We start from the raw sequence: 22,388 nt of genomic DNA, 5'->3' as shown, positions 1-22,388 counted from the left end.
TGTACCCGACTAAAGCTAAATGTTACGTTATGTTGCCTTATGTAAGAAAACCAGTAGACTTGTCTCTCGAATTCGAAATATGTTACACAGGATGGCGAAACAAAATACGTTGACTAAAGAGTTACCACACTTTACACAACAGTCGTTGGCTGTCTTCAGACACGTGGTGACACTTTGTCCATCACTCGCACAACGTTTCTGTAGCCGTGAACGTATTTCCTGTATTTCTATAGGTCGTTCTCCAACGCTGTTCAAATATCTCAGAACGCCATGTTATACATGTTGCGAGCACCTGCTCGAGCCATACAATAACACACACAGCTGGTCACCTATAATTACACAGTAACAGTCGGGGTTTTTACATATGCATTATATACTGAAAACTTGCATATGTTGGGTATATTGTGTAATACAAATAAACTGGTTACATAAATTTAAATAGAGTAACAAAATTTCCTAACGTAAACAAAAATAAACAGTTCACACTCACCGCTGTCAAAATGCTCAAAATTGTGTTCTCACTTTCCACACAGGAACATCATTCGAACACCCGTACTAAATGTACATACAACGCAGGCCCAGTAAACCACACAGGTAAAACTCTCGACCACACAGGTCTATCATTTTCTCACATTGGGCGGACACACCTTCCCACTTCCACGGCCTGGTCAGAACTAACACGAAAGCATTCACAAACCTGTCTGACAGCCGTGACCAACTATACGTAACGACTATATGATGAGAACAAACTATGGAACGCCATAACAAGTATAATAAAACAAACTCAAATTGTGACAATTACAAACTCTCAAACGACGTCGTTTAACAATCTACAGCGAACCGTACGCGCATAAATGACGCATGTGATAATTTTTTATAATATCACCCGTTGTCAAGTATTGTTACCCGTTCCTAGATACTATCACCCTGGAGCGCGTGGTTTCTGTTCTCAGTTGGTAACAATATGTTTTTTCAAATGCTTCTCGACCAATCAGTATTTTACATGAAAGTATAATAAACGGACAATATAGTCATCTACATCTTATTTGAATTTCGATGTTTTCCTGAACATAGAATTTAACGACAAACCAACAACTCAACTGGATGACAAATGGAAAAGACTTAAACTTCTCCAATGTCAACTTTCCGTCAATGTCGACTTTCCGTATTTATGTTACAATATTCCATTACCATCTGTTTATGGTGGCTATGTCTTTCAACTGATTTTATATGCCACAACATGTTCTGTTGATGACCAATTGTCAAACTGAGGAAGCTATTGGTATTTAGGTTGATATACCTAATCGGCATATCGGACTCAGTCCGTGTTTGCCAATTTCTATATTTTTTTAATTAAATGTTACAATAATTTATAATAATTTTCCTTCCTAATACGACATATCATTATGGCCAATGCTATTTTGGTTTTGGTTTTAAAAACATATTTCATATATTGAGTTTACATACTGATTCTTCCGAGAGAGGGTTTTTGGTAGGCGTCACTGGTCAACAGGGAATGCTTTCTCTTAAAAGGCGCCTTGTCCCACCTCTGGCCTTTCCAGGGATCTTTTTATGCCCTCTATTGAAATTCGTATTCTTTATGGAATTAATGAAATTGATCAGTACTTTTTCTCTTTACCCTTTTTATTCCAAAAGATTGTAATAATCATCTCTTATTCTACATCCTGTTCTGACACTTATCACTTATGATTATGTAATGTGTTTTGTATTTAGATATCGATGATTGCCTGACCAACCCATGCATGAATGGCGGGACATGCGAAGACCGGTTTGGGGAGTACATTTGCCATTGTCCCAGTGGTATCACTGACCCAAATTGTTACGTCCCAGGTAACGATAATTTTCTCCATATTTTAGTATTATGGAAATCTGGAGCAAACAACACGTATAATATCTGCGAAATAGCAGTAGTAGATTTCTTAAAATAATTATTTTAATGCAAATCTGTCTATTGATACCAAAGAATTCTAGTCCATTGTATTGACTTGACTGCCAATTCTGACCTTATTTAATATTACAAGTGGCAAAATTTACATCTTATGTGGCATCTGATTAATCATGTATGTAAAAATACAATCATCGAGACTACGTCATCAATAAGATGAGTATCCTCAAAGAATGTATATTCACTTAAGCCATCTGACTTGTTGAATATTGCCCTCCTCGTAAACTCCCGTGGGGAACCGGGTTAGAATTGGTCCTTAGAATTAGTCCTCAGTACTCCTTGCTTGTCTTAAGAGGTGACTAAGTGGGATGGTCCTTCGGATGAGACCGCAAAATCCAAAGCCCCGTGTCACAGCAAGTGTGACCTCTCTGCGCAAAGGCCTTTTAAGCACCAATCAAAGGCCTAAAGTTTGAAAATACATTCCTTCTTTACATTTTAGCGAGTCTTTGAGTCAAAATGATATGAAAGGTGAATACCTATATATACATGTATTTGCATCATTCAGATTTATACACTCTGGTATACATTCACGATATCTTCGTCAGATACAAGTATCACTTAAAGGGGCGTGGATACGATTTGAGCTAAAAATGTTCAGATTTTATGTTTCCATTTTTAAAGTTTAGAATGCTTAATTAAGGTGTTTTTATTTGAATATAAGTTGTTGAGTTGCAAGTGAGAAACAGTACTCACAATACCTTGTTATGTAAACAAGGCTCGTGTCATGTTTTTGTTTACATACAGATTGCTTAATATAAAATAGCATGTTTAATACAATATGAAATAAGCCAAACACTACAGACTATTTTTGTGTTCAGAATTAACTTATAAATTGAAAAATTTGCTTTAAACGAAACTTTTAATGGATATTTAACCTATGTAAACAAAAACATGACACGAGCCTTGTTTACATAACAAAGAACTGTGAGCTCTGTATCTCCCATGTACCTCAACAACTGATATTCAAATTTTTGCTGATCATTTAAAACATCATAGTTAAGCATTCTAAACATTAAAACTCGAAAAATGAAAATTGAAAATTATCAGCTCAAATTGTGTCCATGCCCCTTTAAGAATTTTTTAAAAGTACATGTGACATGAAAGATTTTGTTTAAGAAGTAAACAATTTGAAAGTGAAAAAGAAGTGGCAGGAAATGCTTAGAATGCAGGATTTTGCACAATTTACCCCAGACCTTCTGGGGGCCTAGACGCCGGCGGCCCATTGAGATTAACCTTTAATCAACTTTTTTTTTTTTTTATTTCAATTCGAAATCAGATCTGAGTATGGTGATTAGAATGACTAGAGCTTTGAAAACTAATAGTAAATAAACTAAACATTTTCATGTATAAAACTATCTCAAGATCTTCCCCATTAAAGTTATGTACACGAGCAAAAGGTGTAAATGGGGTAAGGTTGAGGTTGTGAAAAGTACCTAAAAGATCAGGTGCTAGAACCCCCTTTCACAAATTCCTAGATCCGCCTATGGTACCTGTTATCATTTTCTCCCTACAGGATTGCCGACTGCAGCAGTTGGACAAAGCGTAACTGTTTCAGTCGGTTCTACAGCAAATATCATGTGTACAGTGACAGGAAGTGTGACGTCAGTGTTTTGGCAATATCAGAAGTTAGGTGTAACAACAAATATAGACCTAACAAACACCACAAAATATAGTGGATCCACCATTGCTTCTCCATCCTTATCAATACACAACGTACAGATCTCGGACGTTGGTAACTACCGTTGCCTGGCAGTGAATTCCATAGGAACAGGACAGAGTCCTACAATGGCATATCTAGATATATCAAGCAGTAAGTTAATAGTATAGATAAAGTCCTACAATGACGCATCTAGATACATGTATAACAAATTATTATTATGCTCAAATTGTGAGAACTGTTTCATCCTTTTTTATCCTTTTTGATGAATCATTGTACAGGCTCCAGTGCCACGTCCCTGTTGATTTCAATGGGTTCATCGGTGACGTCATCAGCAGGTTCGACTGTGACGTTAATGTGTCAAGTATATGGAACAGTAATGTCAATTCAATGGCAATATGAAGATACTAACACCTTAACAACGATCAATACTGCCAACACAGCTAAGTACAACAATCCCACGACTTTCTCGCCATCGTTAATTATCAAGAGTGTGACGTCATCGGATTCTGGCTACTATCGTTGTGTGGCGTATGACATTACCTTACGACAGGCATATGGCAGAATATACCTTCAAGTTACATCAGAAGCACAGGGTATGGAATGATTTACAAGGGCAAATGATTTATGTAATTCATTGAATGCTTTATAATAGCATACTGCTTTATTTTCTGCTTTATTAGTCCCCTACCTGTAAAACCGAACGTGACTTTGTTTTCTCTTCGTCTTGCCGTCTCTCTTTCCATCCGTCTGTCAGTTGGTCTGTCCCATTTGGTTTGCTTTGATTTAGGAAGCTGACATTTACGATCTGGTTAGTTCTGTATGTTTACAGATCAAATATGAAAGGTGAATAAAACGAACAGTGATCAATCTCATAACTCCTATAAGCAGTACAAAATAGAGAGCTGGGCAAACACGAACCCCTGAATATCCCAGAGGTGGGATCAGATGACTAGGATAAGTAAGCAACCCCTGCCATCCGGTCACACCCGCCGTCAGTCCTATATCTTGATCAGGTAGATGGAGGTATTCCATAGTCAAAATCAGTGTACCAAGAACGCCCTAACAATCGGTATGAAAAACGTCAGACAGAATTTGACCCAATGATAGACTGTTTTTGCAAACGACCATATGATTTGCGAAATGCTGACTTTAAACGAGACTGTTGAAACCCTCTGTTGTTGTTAAATTGTTTGTCAGAATCCTGCATCGATTTAAAGACTGATCATACGCAGAACAAGCTCTTGTGTATTGTTTCAGTTGAGATATATACACACCATATTCAGGCGATAATGGATTATTGCTACATAAATATTGGAAGTTGACCACGGAGAAGTCACCTTTGAGTGACTTTTATTAGGTATATGGCATTTTACGGACTCTTTTTCTCTATACTTTAGCTAAAGAATGTTTACAGATCACCTTCTAATTTTGTTACAACAAAAATTACAAGACTTAGTTTTTTCGGGGTATGTTTGGTAGACAATTTACTAATACATATTTTCAGATGAAGTTTAAGTTTCGTTTTATGGTACAATGTGCCGATTCCAGATAACTTAGAAATCTGATATTTAATGTGTGGATATCGAATAAATACCTACACATTAACTTTTACTTTCGATAAAGTTAAATTGTTGTAAAACTTAGTCTCGTGATTTAATACTTGAACTCTGTTTAGTTCTCGGTAAAAAAATATTTGTGTTTGAACTATATACATGTACATGTATTCTAACGCATAGCAATATGTAATAGAGTTCGTCTGGTTCGCCTCATCCCATTACAAGTCAAGAAATCGAAACAAACATACAAACAATGATATCCGCCTACTAGTTTCAAAATATGTTATAAATTTTTCCATTTTCTTCTCAATTCAAACCATTTTTCCTAACTAACACCTGATCCTACCTCTGGTGTGTGCAGGGGTCCGTATTTGCCCCGCTGTTGTCTTTGTATTTATAGGATTTATGAGATTCATTACTGTTCGTTATTTTCACATTCATTCACACACACAAGACATCAATACGTCATGTGACGACAAAAATACCAATAGAAAGCTATCACTTCTCGTTATCTATAAATAACAAGTCTTTCTTTTAAAAAAAAATGAGTTTAACCTGTACACGTATTTATATCAAGATTAGCTTTGAGTTTTGTTTTAACGAACTCTCTTTTAAAAGATATATTGAAGAGGCATATCATACATTGAAATAAGTGCATGTTTGCAAAGATACTGTACATTGTCAATATATATAAACTTTCTATTTCATTATGATTGATTTGTTTTTATCATTCATAAACTGTTAAGGTAAGATTAATCACGCAGAATATTATGTGCACAATTTTATTCGGGAGCAGTAGTGAACATGTATTCCTAGTTATTACGTGCTCAATGCTTATTACAATATCCACTTTCAGAGTTAATTATAAGGTATCTCAAGAATTTTGTATTGGCAAAAGAAATCTGAGATACAATACGCTACCTTTAGAAACACATCGATAGTTACCGTTTATTGTATTTTGTGTGATAAAGGGGCGTTTGGTTAACTTTTTCGGGTTTTTTCCCCAGTACTCTCTTGTATCTCCAGTTGTGGAAACCACCACATATGTTTCTTTCATATATTACATTTGTACACCCTCCCCCCAAGTATGTGTCACTATCCTTTAATCCTGTGTCATTTTATGAGTAAAGATTGCCCTCCTTTGATATGATAGAAAATATGTCATTTCAAATAAAAAGCAAGACTAGTAAGTATGAGTGATAATGTAAGATATTAAACAAATATAATGTTTTGTAAAGTGGCAGGCTCCATGGAGTCGTGTATCCAGTCCGACTGTCCGGGAATGTATGACTGTCAGCAGACAGATGGTGGTTCATATTGTACGTTGAGCACGTGGAAGGCAGCATTAGTGGGCGTGTTTTCGTCCCTAGGGGGAGCGGCGGTAGTATCTGTAACAACATTTAAACTTTATCACAGGTAAACAATCACTAATATCTAATTATGCAGTATATTTCCTTCATACGTAGGTATAGAACCGCAGTGTAGTATTCTGGTGAGTGCATGGGGCATTTCAAAATTGTGAAACAAATTAAAGATTTCAATGGAATACGAAGAGAGAACCTATCACCTATGGTCGGCGCGAGTTCGAATCCCTCTCGCACCGGTAAGTTAGAAAGTTTCCTAGTTTACTTTCAGAAGATCGGTTGTCTCTTCCCGGGTGTATTGTATCTGGGTTCTCTCTTCCAGCAAAAAAACTAGGCTCCACTATATAACTGAAAAACTCAAACAAACGAGTTTGTTTCAATCAACTTCCACTCTAACAATAAAAAATTAACAAGAATGAAGGCGAAAATTAAATTAATCAGATAAAAAAAAAATGTTGAAAACTTATGTTGATGATAGTAGTCATATCATAATTATTTTTAAGGATATGCAACATTTTATCTTAATCATAACAATAATCAATTCAAGTTATATATTGTTATTTTTTTCATCTCATCTCATTTAATTAATGATCTTCGACGTTCGAAAATACCAAAGACCCACCACTAAGTAAACCCAACCCTGACAGATTTAATTGCAGTATAGATTTGAATCATTTCATTATCGTCTATAAACTTTGTGCTTTGATTGTTTTCTCTATAATGAAAACTTAGTGCATATCTCTATTTCAGTCTTCGAGGTAACGTGAACAGTTTTATACTTTGTTTTACAGATTCAAGGCCCAGCATTGGTTTGATTACGCAATTCATCAGTACATCGAAAAGGATTTAGGACAACCAAAAATGGTCTTTCGTCCTAGTGCTTTGAATTAATACCGTAGTCATTAAAAATATGGAACAAATACTTCTTTCCTATTATTATTTTGTTTTTGCGAACACAATTGCTCTCTTCCTTCAAACAAACACAATTGTATTCAAAAGGTAAATTGCCCAGGCCTGTTATTGTTTTTCATCGAGAAAAGTTCCATAGTTGAGGTTCGGTGGGGAAATCAGAATGTGGGATCTTTATAAAAGACAATTATTTATGCACTGAGGGCATTGAAGTATGTCTACAAACTTATCTACAATGTCATATTCAGCAAGACGTTTCGAACTTATTAGAACATTCTAATTTAAAATGTTCGTCATTCTGTATTGCGAAAGGAAACGCATACCTAAAAACCATTACCATTTGCGAGTAGCTTTGGACATTCTTTTCGACAAATTATATCCCAGTGAACTCTAAATAAAAGAAAACGTACACTCTTCCATATCTGCATCATATTACTGTTAGGATATTTCAATGAATGTAGACGTTAACAGCAAACTAACGTCAGCATTCGATAATCAATATTTCAAGAAAACACGGAATGTAGAACAAATCACAAAACGAAAATGGAACTCAGCAGAGACGAGGAAAAATAATCTCTGATTTCATAAAATATGATTTTGCAACACCATGAACAGTGTTTTCGTTTTCTGGAAAATTCATTCGAATATTTTTCTTACGTCATATAGGAAATCTTGAGCACCGATTCGAATGGGATTAAATACATGCAATGTTAGCATTTCCAAGATATATTAGTGGATTAGATAAAAATATTTAACGGTCATTAAAGACTTAAAGACCCATTTCATGACCGAACGGTTGGTGAAAATGTAGGCGGAGCCTAATGCAAGGCGAAGATAACGAAAAGTGATCAATCTCATAACTCCTATAAGCAATACACGGACCCCTGGACACACCAGAGGTTGGATCAGGTGCCTAGGAGTAGTAAGCATCCCCTGTTGACCGGTCATACCCGTCGTGAGCCCTATATCCTGCTCAGGTAAACGGAGTTATCCGCAGTCAAAATCAGAGTACCAAGAACGGCTTAACAATCGGTATGAAATACGTCAGAGAACTTTTGACCCAATGCGAGGTTGTATTGACGAACTAGATCGTTATAACGACCATAGAATTTGCGAAATGCTGACTTCAATCGAGACTGTTGAAACCCCTGTAACATCAACTTGTTTGTCAGTAGCTTACCTCTATTTAAAAACTGACTATACGCAGAACAAGCTCTTGCATATCGAATCAGTTGATACAAAGAAAAACATAAAAGAGAAAGAAAGGTAAATAACTAAATGAAATAAAAACAAGCATATCTACTCTGAGTAAATTGCACGAGTAATCTAGGTCACGTTCATGCTGGTGAAGTCATTGACTTGCGTTGGGGCGGAATGTAGGCGAAACTGGAGACCTACTTAGAAGCATCAATAACCACTGGTCTATCATTGAAACCAAAAGAACACCCGACCGAACATTTTAATCTCACCGGACACAAATGGGAAGACCACAGCATCCACTTGATCAAGGGTGCTGAAAAATGGTAGAGAGCGAAATCGTAAACCATTGCATCAAGATTCAAATAATGTACGATGTTTCTAGTAGAAAAGTATTCTAATTTTTGGATTGTGTTGTTGTTGTTGTTGTGTTATCCGACTAGGCCTAATTGTGTTGACAGTTCTACTTGATGTGATCGGGTCATTATAGAAACACAATTCCAACTATGCAAATTGTAACACTTTTTCTTTAGTTTCATGCAATCTCTTTTGCATGCTATATACTAGAATGTCATGAAATTTGATATACGTTTTATAATGAACTATCTCACTCAAGTTGACTAAGGGGGGGGGGGGGGGTATGTGATGTATCAATCATAGTTAGAATTTCCGACTTCTAAAGAACTCGTCCACAGGAGACGTTGTAGCCAGAATATTTGGGTACGAGTACTCCTGGAGATAAACTTTGTCAATTTCATCCCAAAACTATTGTTAGTTTTATCCGATAAATCTGGATACGCGTTCTTCTGGATAATAAATTTTGTCAATGTCATTGGTGAAGTTTGGGCACGAGTTCTCCTGGGGATAAACTTTGTCAATTTTATCATATTGATATAATTATAGGTAGGAGTTTTCCAGGAGAAAATTTTTTTTACAAATATATTTTTACCTGGGGAAATTGTACCCATATTTCTTTAATACGAAGTCGATATCAAAATATTATAAAGTTGTGTCATATTCAATAAATATCCATTTACCAGCTGCAGAACTGTTGGGTCTCTGAGAAAATATTGCGACAGGTCAGAGAGTTACAAATTCAGGCCTTATAAAAACCTTCGATTTAGGGCGCACAAAAAATGCTCACGGTCGAGGCCTTACATCGTTATATTCTTGCATCGCTGTTTCATAAATCTAATATCAAAACATTCCTATCATATTTTCCTACCATTTTTGTACTCAAACATACCTTCAAATATTCAATAAAGTCCCCTACGATGGTCCTACTAAACAGAGTACGCTAGAGTACTTTAAAGTACGCTGGTAAAATTTCATGATTTAATGCAATTTAACCACTGTTTCAAAAACAAAACCACTGATTATTGCTCGATCTGCTTAAAATAGGCATTTGATTTTCCACAACACTACTGAAATCGATTCATTGGCTAAAGTATTTTATCAACAAATTACCATGCATTACCTTGAAAAACGATCACGGGGTCCGGGTATAAATTTAACGTTTCTACATGCTTGATCATTCTCCTGTATTTAAATTAACTTCTTTGAGACTTTAAACCATTTTTAAAGTGTTCATTCTACCCATACAATGGCGGGAAAAAGACGTTACAGCCTTCTGTTATGGATGTTTGTATTTTTCCTGGATGTTTTAGCTAATCGTATGTATCTCTGTTTATTCTGAATCGATGTAACTATTCTAGTTTAATAAAACGGTAAATATTGAATTTAAATACCACTTTTCTTAATATACATTGCCCATTTTCTGTCTTGACAAATTACGTTAGAAAATACAACAAATAATAGCTGAAATTTGTAAGAAATATCAAGTATTTAAACAGCCAAATCCTAACTGTTGTTTACAAGTGTAATACACCCTTTCTTTTGAATTGGAAACTGCAAAAATGTCTTTTGTTGTACAACTTTGTATCTTTTGCAGCTCAATGTGCATCCAAAGGAGATATGGTTTTCTTACTGGATGAATCGGGAAGCATTGGGGCAATAAATTTTGAGCGGGTGAAAACTTTTGTAAACTCTATCATTTCCAACTTTCAAATAGGCACTTCAGCCACTCAAATTAGTGTTGTCACCTTCGATTCCTCCCCCACACCAATTTTTCAACTGAACCGGTATCTGAATATCACATCACTCCAAAGCGCAATATCTTCCATCAGTTTTGATGGCGGTGGAACTGATATTGGAGATGCTCTGGACTACGCTCGGAACCACTCTTTTCAAACCTCCAGTGGCGCCAGGACTGATTCAGCTAAAATAGTGATCCTTATAACCGACGGTCAAAGCTCAATATCTAACCAGGCCGATCTTTTGAAAGCAATTGGCGTAACTATTTTTTGTGTCGGTGTTGGTTCCGGTGTGAATTCGGCAGTTCTTAGAAGTGTATCTTCACACAACGACTACACATTTTTGACGACATTTGACCTTTTGTCGTCTATAACGAGTACCGTATCTTATGGAACATGTGCTGATGGTAAGGTTGACTGTTTTCTAATATGCATTTGTTTCAACAAAGTCCAACAGTTGCTCGAATATGACTTGTTTTTTTGTTATTCATAAGCGAATCAACCCTTTATTGTGTTAAATGAAGACAACAAACAAGGAAACATGCTAAACAGTGACCACTGACTTGGTTAGTATAAAGTGTAATGGACTTTTCTATATGTCCGCATCCATCTGATGTTCACATGTCATACGATAATACGTACTAATTAAGTAACAGGTCACCATTTCATTTATTACTTACTTATACCGTGGGGATTCGGGTTAGAATAGGTCCTCAGTACCCCCTTACTTGTCGTAAGAGGCAACTGAATGGGGTGGTCTTTCGGATGAAACCGCAAAAACCGAGGCCTGTATCACAACAGGCGTGTCACGATAAAGATCCCTCCCTGCTCAATGATTATAAGCGCCGAGAGTAGGACTAAATTTTGCAGCCCTTCACTGGCAGTATGAATGAAATATTCTCGAGGGGGACGTTAAACAATATTCAATCAATCAATCAATTTATTACTTCATTTTCACATGTGGGGACACAATGTATATTGTTGACTATCTATCTATTTATCTACACATTAATCAAGTGTCTTTCTATTTCGGCTTATCGTTTTCATCCTTAACCACAGTTACAAATCATTTGTTGACGACAAGTACTTGTTAATTACCGACAACAGTAACTATTTAACTGTTGACGATCGGTACTAGTTGACAATGATTGTTGACAGCAGTTACTAGCTGATTGTTGAGACAATTATCAAATAATCGTAAACAACAGTTACTAGTTAATTATTGACCATAGCTATTTGCCATTTTCTGACGATAGTTGGTCGTTGACGATAGTTTTCTTTACTTGTTGATGGTAGTTACTAGTTAATTGTTGGTGATTAAAATGCCATTGCATTACCTTTCTGTGATCGTGGCTTCATTTCTGTAGTGAATTCATCTGCTTCTGTTTCTCCGTATCATATATTTGATGTATTCTAACACAGGTGTGAATATATTGTTAATGAAGCTAATTATTCACCAGTTATTTAGAATAATCGATATGTGTCTCGGTTTCTTAAAGAGTCAGATTACGTACCATATGCTTTATACAGCGATTCCTAAAGATATATCAAAGACTAGGCTTTATGATAAAATAGTTGCTTTTTCAATAAAATTGGAATTCGGATATATTCATACAGTATCTCGTGACCAGTCATCCTCCAAAATATCACTTTTTAAAACACAAATCTGATTCTCTGAAATTGATTTTAAAAATATGCTGGAGTTCCTCATTGACAAATTTATGTAGTCTTTGGTGATCAGGTCTTCCAACAGTCTGTTGGAAATATCACGGGGAGAAATCATGCTCCATTTTGTCAGGTGACATGTTTTTGTATTCTTATGAGACATATTTTATTCACAAGCTTCTACATAAGAAAATAAATTATCATGCTGTGACCTTTCATTTGACATTTAGATATATGAACAGCGTTCTATGAATTAAATATTCTCATTTTCATTCATATGTGGATTCGATATATACCAGTGAAATCGAAATAAGATACCACAGAGTCCTCCATATCTGCTTCATATTTTGAAATTTTATTGAACATAGATGACAATGGCAAACTAACAACACACCTTTGTGACAAACGAGATACTTCAGCTTCTCCATCGTCAACTTCCCATATTTATGTAGCAATATCCCATTATCGCCTGCATGTGTGTTTACATTGTATATCTTTCAACTCATTCGATACATAAGAGCTTGTTCTGCTTATGGTCAGTTATTAAATCTAAGCAAGCTACTGGCAAACAACTTGATGGTACAGAGGTTTCTGCATGAAGTATTTTTGTCTCTCGACTGATTCGATACTTAAGAGCATGCTCCACGTATGATCAGCTTTTTGAATCGAGTCAGGTTACTGAAATATAAGTTGATATCAAAGAGGTCTCAACAGTCTCTTCCAAACTCAGCATTTCGCAAATTGTATGGTCTTATCAGGATCTTTCATACCGATACAACCTGTTATTAAGTAAAATCCTGTATGATGTGTTTCATATCGATTGTTAGGTCGTTCTTTATAATCTGATTTTCTACGGATTGCTCTGTTTATCTATTCAAGATATAGGATTTACAGCGTGTGTGACCGGTTGACAGGGAGTGTTTAGTCCTCCTAAGCATCTGATCCCACCTCTGGCATCTTCGAGGGTCCATGTTTGCCCTACCTACTCTTAATTTTGCATTCTTTATAGTAATTATGAAATTGATCACTGCTCGTTATATTCACTTTTTCATATATAGAACTTAAGACATGCCTAAGTCCTCGTCAAATAATTATGTTTTAACCCGTAATATAAAGCATACTTAGCGAGGTCTTGACAAAGTCACACCAATGATTGATTGATTGATTAATTATTGTTTAACGTCCCTCTCGAGAATATTTCACTCATATGGAGACGTCACCACTGCCGGTGAAGGGCTGCAAACTTTAGGCCTATGCTCGGCGCGTATGGTCATTGAGCAGGGAGGGATCCAATGAACGTATGCGTCAGATAGACGGCATGTATCATACAAGAGGTCAAGAAATATTACATGTAACGTTGATAGAATATTTTTGAAATAGAAGAAAAACACTGCTAGTCTACTGTAGTTGTTAATATAGTAAAACGGGATATTTTGGAAACTGTTTTAGATATAAAACATAATACAGTATCTACATTAATCGTGTAGAAGTTAGTTGTTTGATTATTGTTTAACCTCGAGAATTTTTGCACTCATATGGAAACGTCACCATTGCCGGTGAAGGGCTTCATAATTTAGGCCTATCCTCGGCGTATACGGCCTTTGTGCCGGGAGAGATCTTTATCGTGCCACACCTATTGTGACACGGGGCCTCGGTTTTTGCGGTCTCATCCGTAGTACCGCCCCATTTAGTCACCTCCTACGACAAGCTAGGGGTACTGAGGACCTATTTTAACTCAGATCTCCACAGGACGTGTAGAATATTGATCTGGATAGCTCAGTGGTTTGAGTACCTGATTAGTACTGCAGGATTTCCGGGGTCCAGCCATAAATATTCTCTTTTCCTATATTACATTTGTGCCATTGACCACCCCTGGACTTCAGGTGAAAGTCCTGCCAGGGGCAAAGAGAATCTCGGTTGTGTGTCTTCGAGGGTGAAGACAGTTTAAGGAGGGAGGGAAATGTAATGGTTAGGGATATATGGACAATCTATATCGTTCTGGGTAGATCAGAAGTCAGGGCACCTGACTAGCAATGCAGGGGTTCTGGGTTCGATTCCTCGTCCAGCCTAACATAATTCCTACCTTCTATTATAATGGGATCGGTGGATCCTCGCCTGCAGGTCATTTTATCTAGTCATCCTTTTAATGTTACTGCTGTGGCACCCAGTATCAAAGTTTACACTTTTTCTGTAATTTTTCTATCAAGTCATTATCTGGATATCGATTATCCCGTGACTTTCTCGTTTTCGGAATGTCCCTCTCTTTTTCGTATTTCTCAATGGTATGTAAACACCTGTCATTCTTCATATAGTGAATAGTGCTTACAATCCCCTGGAATTAAGTCGATCATTCATTGCTGTCTTATTTTTTGCTCACCGGACTATTTTCAGATTTACGCATCTCTGGTATACACAGTCACTCACGGTCGGTGTGATGGGTCGACAGGGGGATACTTACTAGGCACCTGATCCCACCTCTGGTGTGTCCAGGGGTCCGTGTTTGTCCAACTATCTATATTGTGTTGCTTATAATAGTTATGAGATTGGTCACTGTTCGTTATATTCACCTTTCATGCATATACAATCAAAAATTAAATGCCACATATGAGAATGCTTGGAGTTCATTTAGACAATTTGTTACAATGCGATGTACTTATTGACCATATATGGAAATCCCTGGCACAAAAATATCTGCCCTCCGCAGAATTATGCAATGTCTTCCTATTCAAACACACGAGTTTTGGTGGGTTTTTTTTTTTTACAGTGGATTATGCATGCATCATGCCTTCCATTGATTATTGTTTACCAGTTCAGGATAATACACCCCAAGCAAATCTTGATAGTGTTTATAGACTTCAAAAGCGAGCTGCAGGGTATATTTCAAATGCCCCTTTATGTGCCTTTACGTCTTCCCTTAGAGAACAATCCACCAAGTACTTAAAGTAAATAAATGTGCTGTTATTCAAAGCTCTGGTTAACTCCAGCTCTACTTCTTCAAGCCGCATGTTTCATTTCCAATGCAATAATCAATACTACCTTCGATCTAAAGAAAACTTTGACTTGTGTGTGATAACTCATAAACCTTAACATTTTTAACCCTGCTTCCATTGCATGGAATGTTTAATCGGTACGAATGAAAATGTTCCCATCATGCAATGCTTTCAAGCAGGAAGTTAAAAACATATGTAAAACTATGTCGAAATAACTTGCGATTATAATGTTTGATTGTACACATGTAGGTATATATTCATCTTTTGTAAATGTAAATGTGTATTCATAGAAGGTCACGTGGAGGAATAGTGCTTGTGGTAATCGGGTTAAAGAATTGTTATTGTTATCATTCTTATTATTATCATATGAAAGAGGTCTTTCATAGGAATTAAGTATTTAGAACGGAGTGCATGTATATCTAAGGTTGTTAAATGGTGTTGTTTCACACTTTTACACTCCTGTTCATTTAATTCAAGTCAAAATAGACAGAAGCAAATCCTAATCTTGATCAACACAAAGGTTTTCTGTATGCATGCACATTCTTAAAAAAAACTAAATCAATACTAGAAAGTCGCTTATCAAATTTCTAAAAGAATAATTGAGGTCATTCAAAGAGTCTCGTATTGTTATCAGTTTGTGTCCTTTCAATGCGTTTGGTTATAGAACTGAACAGATCCACTTGCAGACAAAGCTTAAGTTTAGTATTACAAATAAAAAAGTGCTGAAAATGCAATTTGTTGGGAATATTGGGCAATCATTTCGCAATTAACATTTGTTGGAAAGAAATTTTTATCAGTGATATTATTTCATTTCTAGTTTGATCTTGCCCGTTGGCTGTAGTTTATTATTGTTATTCTTTCTTTCAACAAACATTCTGTATATATTTCATAGTGCATATATATCTTTATAATATGATATAGAATTACAGAAGTGTTTAGTTATTTCAGAGAGAGAGAGAGAGAGAGAGAGAGAGAGAGAGAGATTTGAAAAAAAAATTGTTCCATCTGTTGCAAAGGGTTTCAGAATTTTCAGTATCACCATTTTTGCAAGAAATACATTTTTGTGTTTCATAGAAGAACTTTAGAAATGATATTCCAAAACGCACTCAATTTTTTCTCTTTACACCTTGCTATATGAATATAATACTTTAACTTTAATAAGAATATTTTGTGTACCCTTGTTGTTCTCAAGGACGCCTTAATTGTAAAGACTGATTGACAATTTGTTCTCTTTTCTAAATAGACTTCAAAATCATCTAGAAATCATTGAACACAATTACATTCCCCATAGAATATGTTCTATTGTTTCCTCCTCATTGTGACAAAAGGTACACAATTCTGAATTTTTTTTTTAATAAAAATGCGTTTGTTGCTAAAGTTTTATTAAGAATTCTATTTTTGAACTATTGAAGTTTGCTATCTTTTATTATTATGAAAAGTATTTTGTGGATTATTTTCCACTCAGTATTATCTATTTCTAAGAGTTCACTCCATCTTGTTTTGCATGTTGTTATAGAGGAATTTTTGTTTAGAAGTTAAAAGTACTTGGATTTTTTTTTACAATTCAGTACATTGTATATGTGTATATATGTCAAAGAATTGTTTGTTTGAAAACGTTTTCCCACCTATATGAATCATATATTATCATTTGATTCTGTACAAGCATTTCGTAGTTCAACCCAGGATTTGATTACAGCTATCCAAAAGTTATTTTTCAACGATTTCAAGAGTAACTTGACATATGCAATTCCATACGACATGAACCTAAATATTTCAAAGCCAGGTATTAAGTTATCCAATCCCCTGTTTGTAGTAAGAAAATGTCGTATCCAAAATAATTTCATTGATGGTATGGAATATTTTAGATTAATCATCTTAAAACCTCCATCCTCATATTTCTTAACAAGGACATCTTTTTTTCTCAATGAGTTGAACCATCCCATAGAAATGAAAAGAATATTGTTTTCCAATTCTTTACAATATTACACAGACGAGTCGATAGTAGACATAAATTTATGATTCAATAGGGGTAGAACTTATGTTTTAATAACTGTGATCTTGCCAATGGGGGTTACATGGCTTTTCTCACATTGATTTAGAATGGATTTTATTTCTACTATATTTGTAACGTTGGATCATAATTTAGGTTAGACATTTTGTGGAATTCAACATAAACAAGATGTGTTTGGGAAACACAAATGCCCCCGATAATGGCCAATTCCGAAGATGACCAAGGTCACAAGGGCAAATATCTTGGTACCAGTTGAAATATCTTGTCAAAAGAAATGCTTATGTACAATATGAAAGCTCTAATATTTACCATTTAGAAGTTATGACCAATGTAAAAATAAAAAATTAAAAGTAGGTCAAATGTCAAGGTCAAAACGTTCAATACCCACGGAAAGGTCTTGTTACAAGGAATACTCATGTGAAATATCAAAGCTCTATCACTTATTGTTCAAAAGTTATTAGCAAGGTTAAAGTCTTCAAAAAGTAGGTCAAACTCCAAGGTCAAGGTCACGGGGTCAAAAATGTTGGTACCCATGGAAAGGTCTTGTCAAAAGAAATACTCTTGTGAAATATCAAAACTCTATCACTTATTGTTCAAAAGTTATCAGCAAGGTTGAAGTTTTCAAAAAATAGGTCAAACTCCAAGGTCAATGGTCAAAAATGTTGGTACCCACGGAAAGGTCTTGTCACAAGGAATACTCATGTGAAATATCAAAGCTCTATCACTTACTGTTCAAAAGTTATTAGCAAGGTTAAAGTTTCTGACAGAATGACAGACAGGACAAAAACAATATGCCCTTCGATCTCGGGGGCATAAAAATAAATCCTAACAGGGTGAATTTAGTAGTTCCCCATTTGAGATTACTGTTGGGTAATAAAACTTCATTACTGTATTTAGAGCCAATCCATACGGTGTGAGTTTTAGAATAATTGATACATAAGCCAGTTTGCTGTAGCTTTTGTGACTATTCAATGATACAGGTATGATGAAATTTATTCCAAGTTTGAAAAATATCAATGCCCAACCTTAATGTTCGTTGCCGAGTAATACATTTCTTTTACATGTATCTCACAATCAATTGACATATCAAACAAAATGTAATGTCTGACTAAGTTATCAAATAGCTAAAAACATTAAGTCAATACGTTTTCATTTGCGAATTCAATGCACCAATTTTCCAATGTTGGATATTTTAATCAATTGTGTCTTGAATTTGTTGAGAATTCAACAAGTTGGAAAAGTCAATTTTATTCAAGAGGCTTTCAATGCCTTCGATCCAGGGAAGGTCATGGGGTGATGTCCTTTTCACAGTCGTTTAGTCTTCAATTAATTCATTTACAATTTTTCATTAAAGAGTTCGTAAAATTATAACTATATAGTGTAAAATATTCCTTCATTTTATATGGTGTGCTTTTAACAATTCTTTCACAGTAGGGTCGCTATCACCTCGTGTCTTGTTATGAGTTTGTTGACAATTGATTGGATATTAGGCTTTTTGACATTATAAATAGTTGTTTCGAACTCGGAAACATTCATTTGTTGTGATCGATTACCGATACATTATTTGTTACACAGCAGCCTTATTCTACGCACAAGTACTCTGACGTTGGTGCTGGAGTTTCTCATTAACAAAATATACATAGTCTTTGAGGATCAAGTTGTCAAGCAGTCGGTTGGAATACTCATAGACACATAGTGTGCTCCTTTTTCATCTAACCTGTTTTTATACTCTTACTAAGCAGAAACTATTGAGGAAAACATTCTACACGAGAATAAATTCCTTGCTATGACATTCAACTCAAGATTAAGATAGATCGACGACGCTTTATCTATTAACAATATTCATTTTCATTCATATGTTGATCAATCTACACAGTTAACTCGAAATAAAAGACACCACATAGTCATCTACATCTCCTTGAATTTCGATGTTTTACTAAACGTAGACGTTAACGTCAAACAAACAACTAGATAGCAAACGGGATGACCTCAACTTATCCAATGTTAATTTTCCATATGTGTTGCAAGATAGGTTACATGAGAAATATGTTTTGGTTCCAGCTGACAAAGCTTGTAACAACATTGTCTTTCTCTGTAAGGCTCATTATTACAACTGTATTGGAAACGAACTTGGCATTACTTCCACTTTTGGTAATCGTACCTATACTCCAACTGCCCTTTCAAACGACGAAATTCTTCAAAACCATGCTTCAGTTTTAGACACATTTAATATCCCATTCAATGGGTCGGATGAAAATAAGTTACCTTACCTATACTGGATTCCTAAACTTCATAAAAACCCTTACAAAGATTCATTTCTGGATCCAGTAAATCTTTGTTCCTCACGAAAATATTGACAGCTGTGAAGGAGAAACTTCAAACTTACTGTGCGACTACATATGCCAGAAGTGGTGTAAATCAAATGTGGAATCTAAAAAATTCAAAAGAACTTTTAGTAAACTTGAAATCACAAAATTTTTCTTAAATCAACAACATCATAACTCTTTACACGACCATTTCTCACAATAAATCAAAGACTAAACTTTTTGACATCATTGACAGTTGCGTCTTTAACAACAATAGAGAACGCAAATATTCATATCTAGTGATGAGTCATCCAAAAAACTACTTTATTATTCTGATTCTACGCACAAGTACTCTGAAGTTGAAATAAAAAAAATATGCTGGAGTTCCTCATTGACAATAACTTCGTGGTCGTTGGTGATCAAGTCTTCTAACAGTCTGTTGTAATTCCTATGGGCACGAATTGTGCTCCTTTGTTAGCTGACCTTTTTATATTCCTATGTAGCAGAATTTATTCGAAAACTTCTAAGTGAGAATAAAAAATATCTTGCTGTGGCCTTCATTTCAACATTTAGATATATCGACGATGTATTATCTATTAAGGATAATAATTTTCATTCATATGGCGATTCAATATATCCCAGTGAACTCGAAATAAAAGACACCATATAGTCGTCCACTTATGATTCATACTTAGATATTTTATTGAAAGTAGATATTAACGGCAAAGTAACAACTCAACTTTATGACAAACAGGATGATTTCAACTTCTCCATCGTCAACTTCCCATATTTATGTAACAATATTCCATTATCACCTGCTCGTGGTGTTTACATCTCTCAACTGATTCGATACGCAAGAGTTTTTTCTGTATATGGTCAGTTTTTAAATCGAAGCAGCCTACTGACAAACAAGTTGATGGTGCAGGGGTTCCAACAGTCTCGTTTAAAATCAGCATTTCACAAATTCTATGGTCTTTATAACGATCTAGTCTGCCAATAGAACATATCATTGGGTCAAATGCTGTCTGACGTAATTCATGCCGATTGTTTGGTCGTTCTTGGCACACTGATTTTGAGTACGGATGGCTCCGTTTACCGGAACAAGATATAGGGCTCGTGGTGAATGTGACCGGTCGACAGAGGATGTTTTCTCCTCCTAGGCACCTGATCCCACCTCTGGTATATCCAGGGATCCGTGTTTGCCCAACTCTATTTTGTATTGCTTATAGGAGTTGTGAGATTGATCACTTGTTCGTTATCTTTACCTTCCATTGGCATCTGTTTATGGTCTCTATGTTTTTCAGCTGATTCTATTTGGAAGAGCATGTTTTCTCTATGATCAATTTTCAAAACGGAGGAGACTATTGGCATATACGTAGATGTACATTTTACAAGACGTTCAACAGCTTCATTTAAAATCATTTTTTTTTTTGCAAATTGTATACATGTAATTGTTATAATGATCTTATTTCCAAATACAACATATCATTAGGTACAAAGTTATTTTACTTTCTGATTGTAATAACATAGTATGCATATCGATTTTACGTCCGTGTTCCTCTGTCAGACCACTTTTCAATAGGGCATGCTTATTTGTGTGTCCAGGGGTCAGTCTTTACCCTCCATTAGAATTCGTATCTTTTATCAGATATATGAAATTGATCGGCATTTGTTTTCGTCACCTTTTTAATTCCCCAAAAATTGGAATAATCTTATCTTAATTCACATACTATTTAGATGCTTATCACTCATGATTATGTAATGTGTTTTATATTTAGATATCGATGATTGCCTGACCAACCCATGCATGAATGGAGGGACATGTGAAGACCGATTTGGGGAGTACATTTGCCATTGCCCCAGTGGTATTACTGACCCAAATTGTTACGTCCCAGGTAATATAAATCTCATCATGATGTCCCCCATCTTTTTCATTATTTGTTTTTGAAGTGATAGGCATGGGAATGTGGAACAGACTACACGTATGCTATCTGTGATAAAAGAACTGAGTGCAGCTTTGTCGATTGAATTGGTCAAATTCCTTGATACCAAAAAAAGTATAGTTCATTATATTGATCTATTAGCGTTGATCGGTGATTCTTAATGAAAACCCCCATCGTGTTCTGGTGTTTTGCAAACATTACTAAATTTAAAAACTGGCAAAATTCATATTCTATGTGACATCTAATCATCTCTCCATGTAATAATACAATCATTGGGACTCCGCGGTCAATAAAATGACTATGCTTCAAGAATGTATATTCACGTAAGCCATCGGACTTGTTGACTATTGCTCTTGTCGTAAATATGAATCATTGCATCGACCGTACAGACGACAAAAATTGTTTGTCATCGTATAATTAAGTTATGGGATAATGTAGCTGCCATGCATGCAGTTCTACCAAAGCCGTGTTGTGACGGTAATACGATGACGATAGGCGATATGATTCCGATGATACGATGAAGCCATCGTGAAATCGTGTCATTGTACCATCGCGCTATCATACCATCGAAACGAAGCGTTGGTATATTAGATTTCATGGCAACAACCGTTTTCCATAAATAAAAAAACGTTATTTGGATGTTTACATCTACATGGAAAGGTTAACATGTTTGATTAATGGGTAAAATAATTCGGGAAAAAAGATAATGGAGGTAATGCATATCATCT

The 22,388-nt window shown here is 35.5% G+C and overlaps 1 protein-coding gene across 1 annotated transcript in view; it reads left to right on the top strand.

Annotated features, from left to right (window-relative positions):
• Positions 1 to 22,388, top strand: part of LOC125665252 (hemicentin-1-like) — a 39,331-nt gene that overhangs the window by 10,624 nt on the left and 6,319 nt on the right. Inside the window, exons 3-8 of the mRNA XM_056152490.1 lie at positions 1,735 to 1,851; positions 3,480 to 3,776; positions 3,905 to 4,219; positions 6,421 to 6,598; positions 7,297 to 7,304; positions 21,496 to 21,612. Of these exons, the coding sequence (XP_056008465.1) occupies positions 1,735 to 1,851; positions 3,480 to 3,776; positions 3,905 to 4,219; positions 6,421 to 6,598; positions 7,297 to 7,304; positions 21,496 to 21,612 (1,032 nt within the window). The remainder of the gene's footprint in view (positions 1 to 1,734; positions 1,852 to 3,479; positions 3,777 to 3,904; positions 4,220 to 6,420; positions 6,599 to 7,296; positions 7,305 to 21,495; positions 21,613 to 22,388) is intronic.

The sequence above is a fragment of the Ostrea edulis genome, chromosome 10, assembly GCF_947568905.1.
Source record: "Ostrea edulis chromosome 10, xbOstEdul1.1, whole genome shotgun sequence".
In the NCBI taxonomy this organism is placed as follows: Eukaryota; Metazoa; Mollusca; class Bivalvia; order Ostreida; family Ostreidae; genus Ostrea; species Ostrea edulis.
Note: the sequence above shows the minus strand (reverse complement) of the source record. Positions and strands in the feature narration are given on the sequence as shown.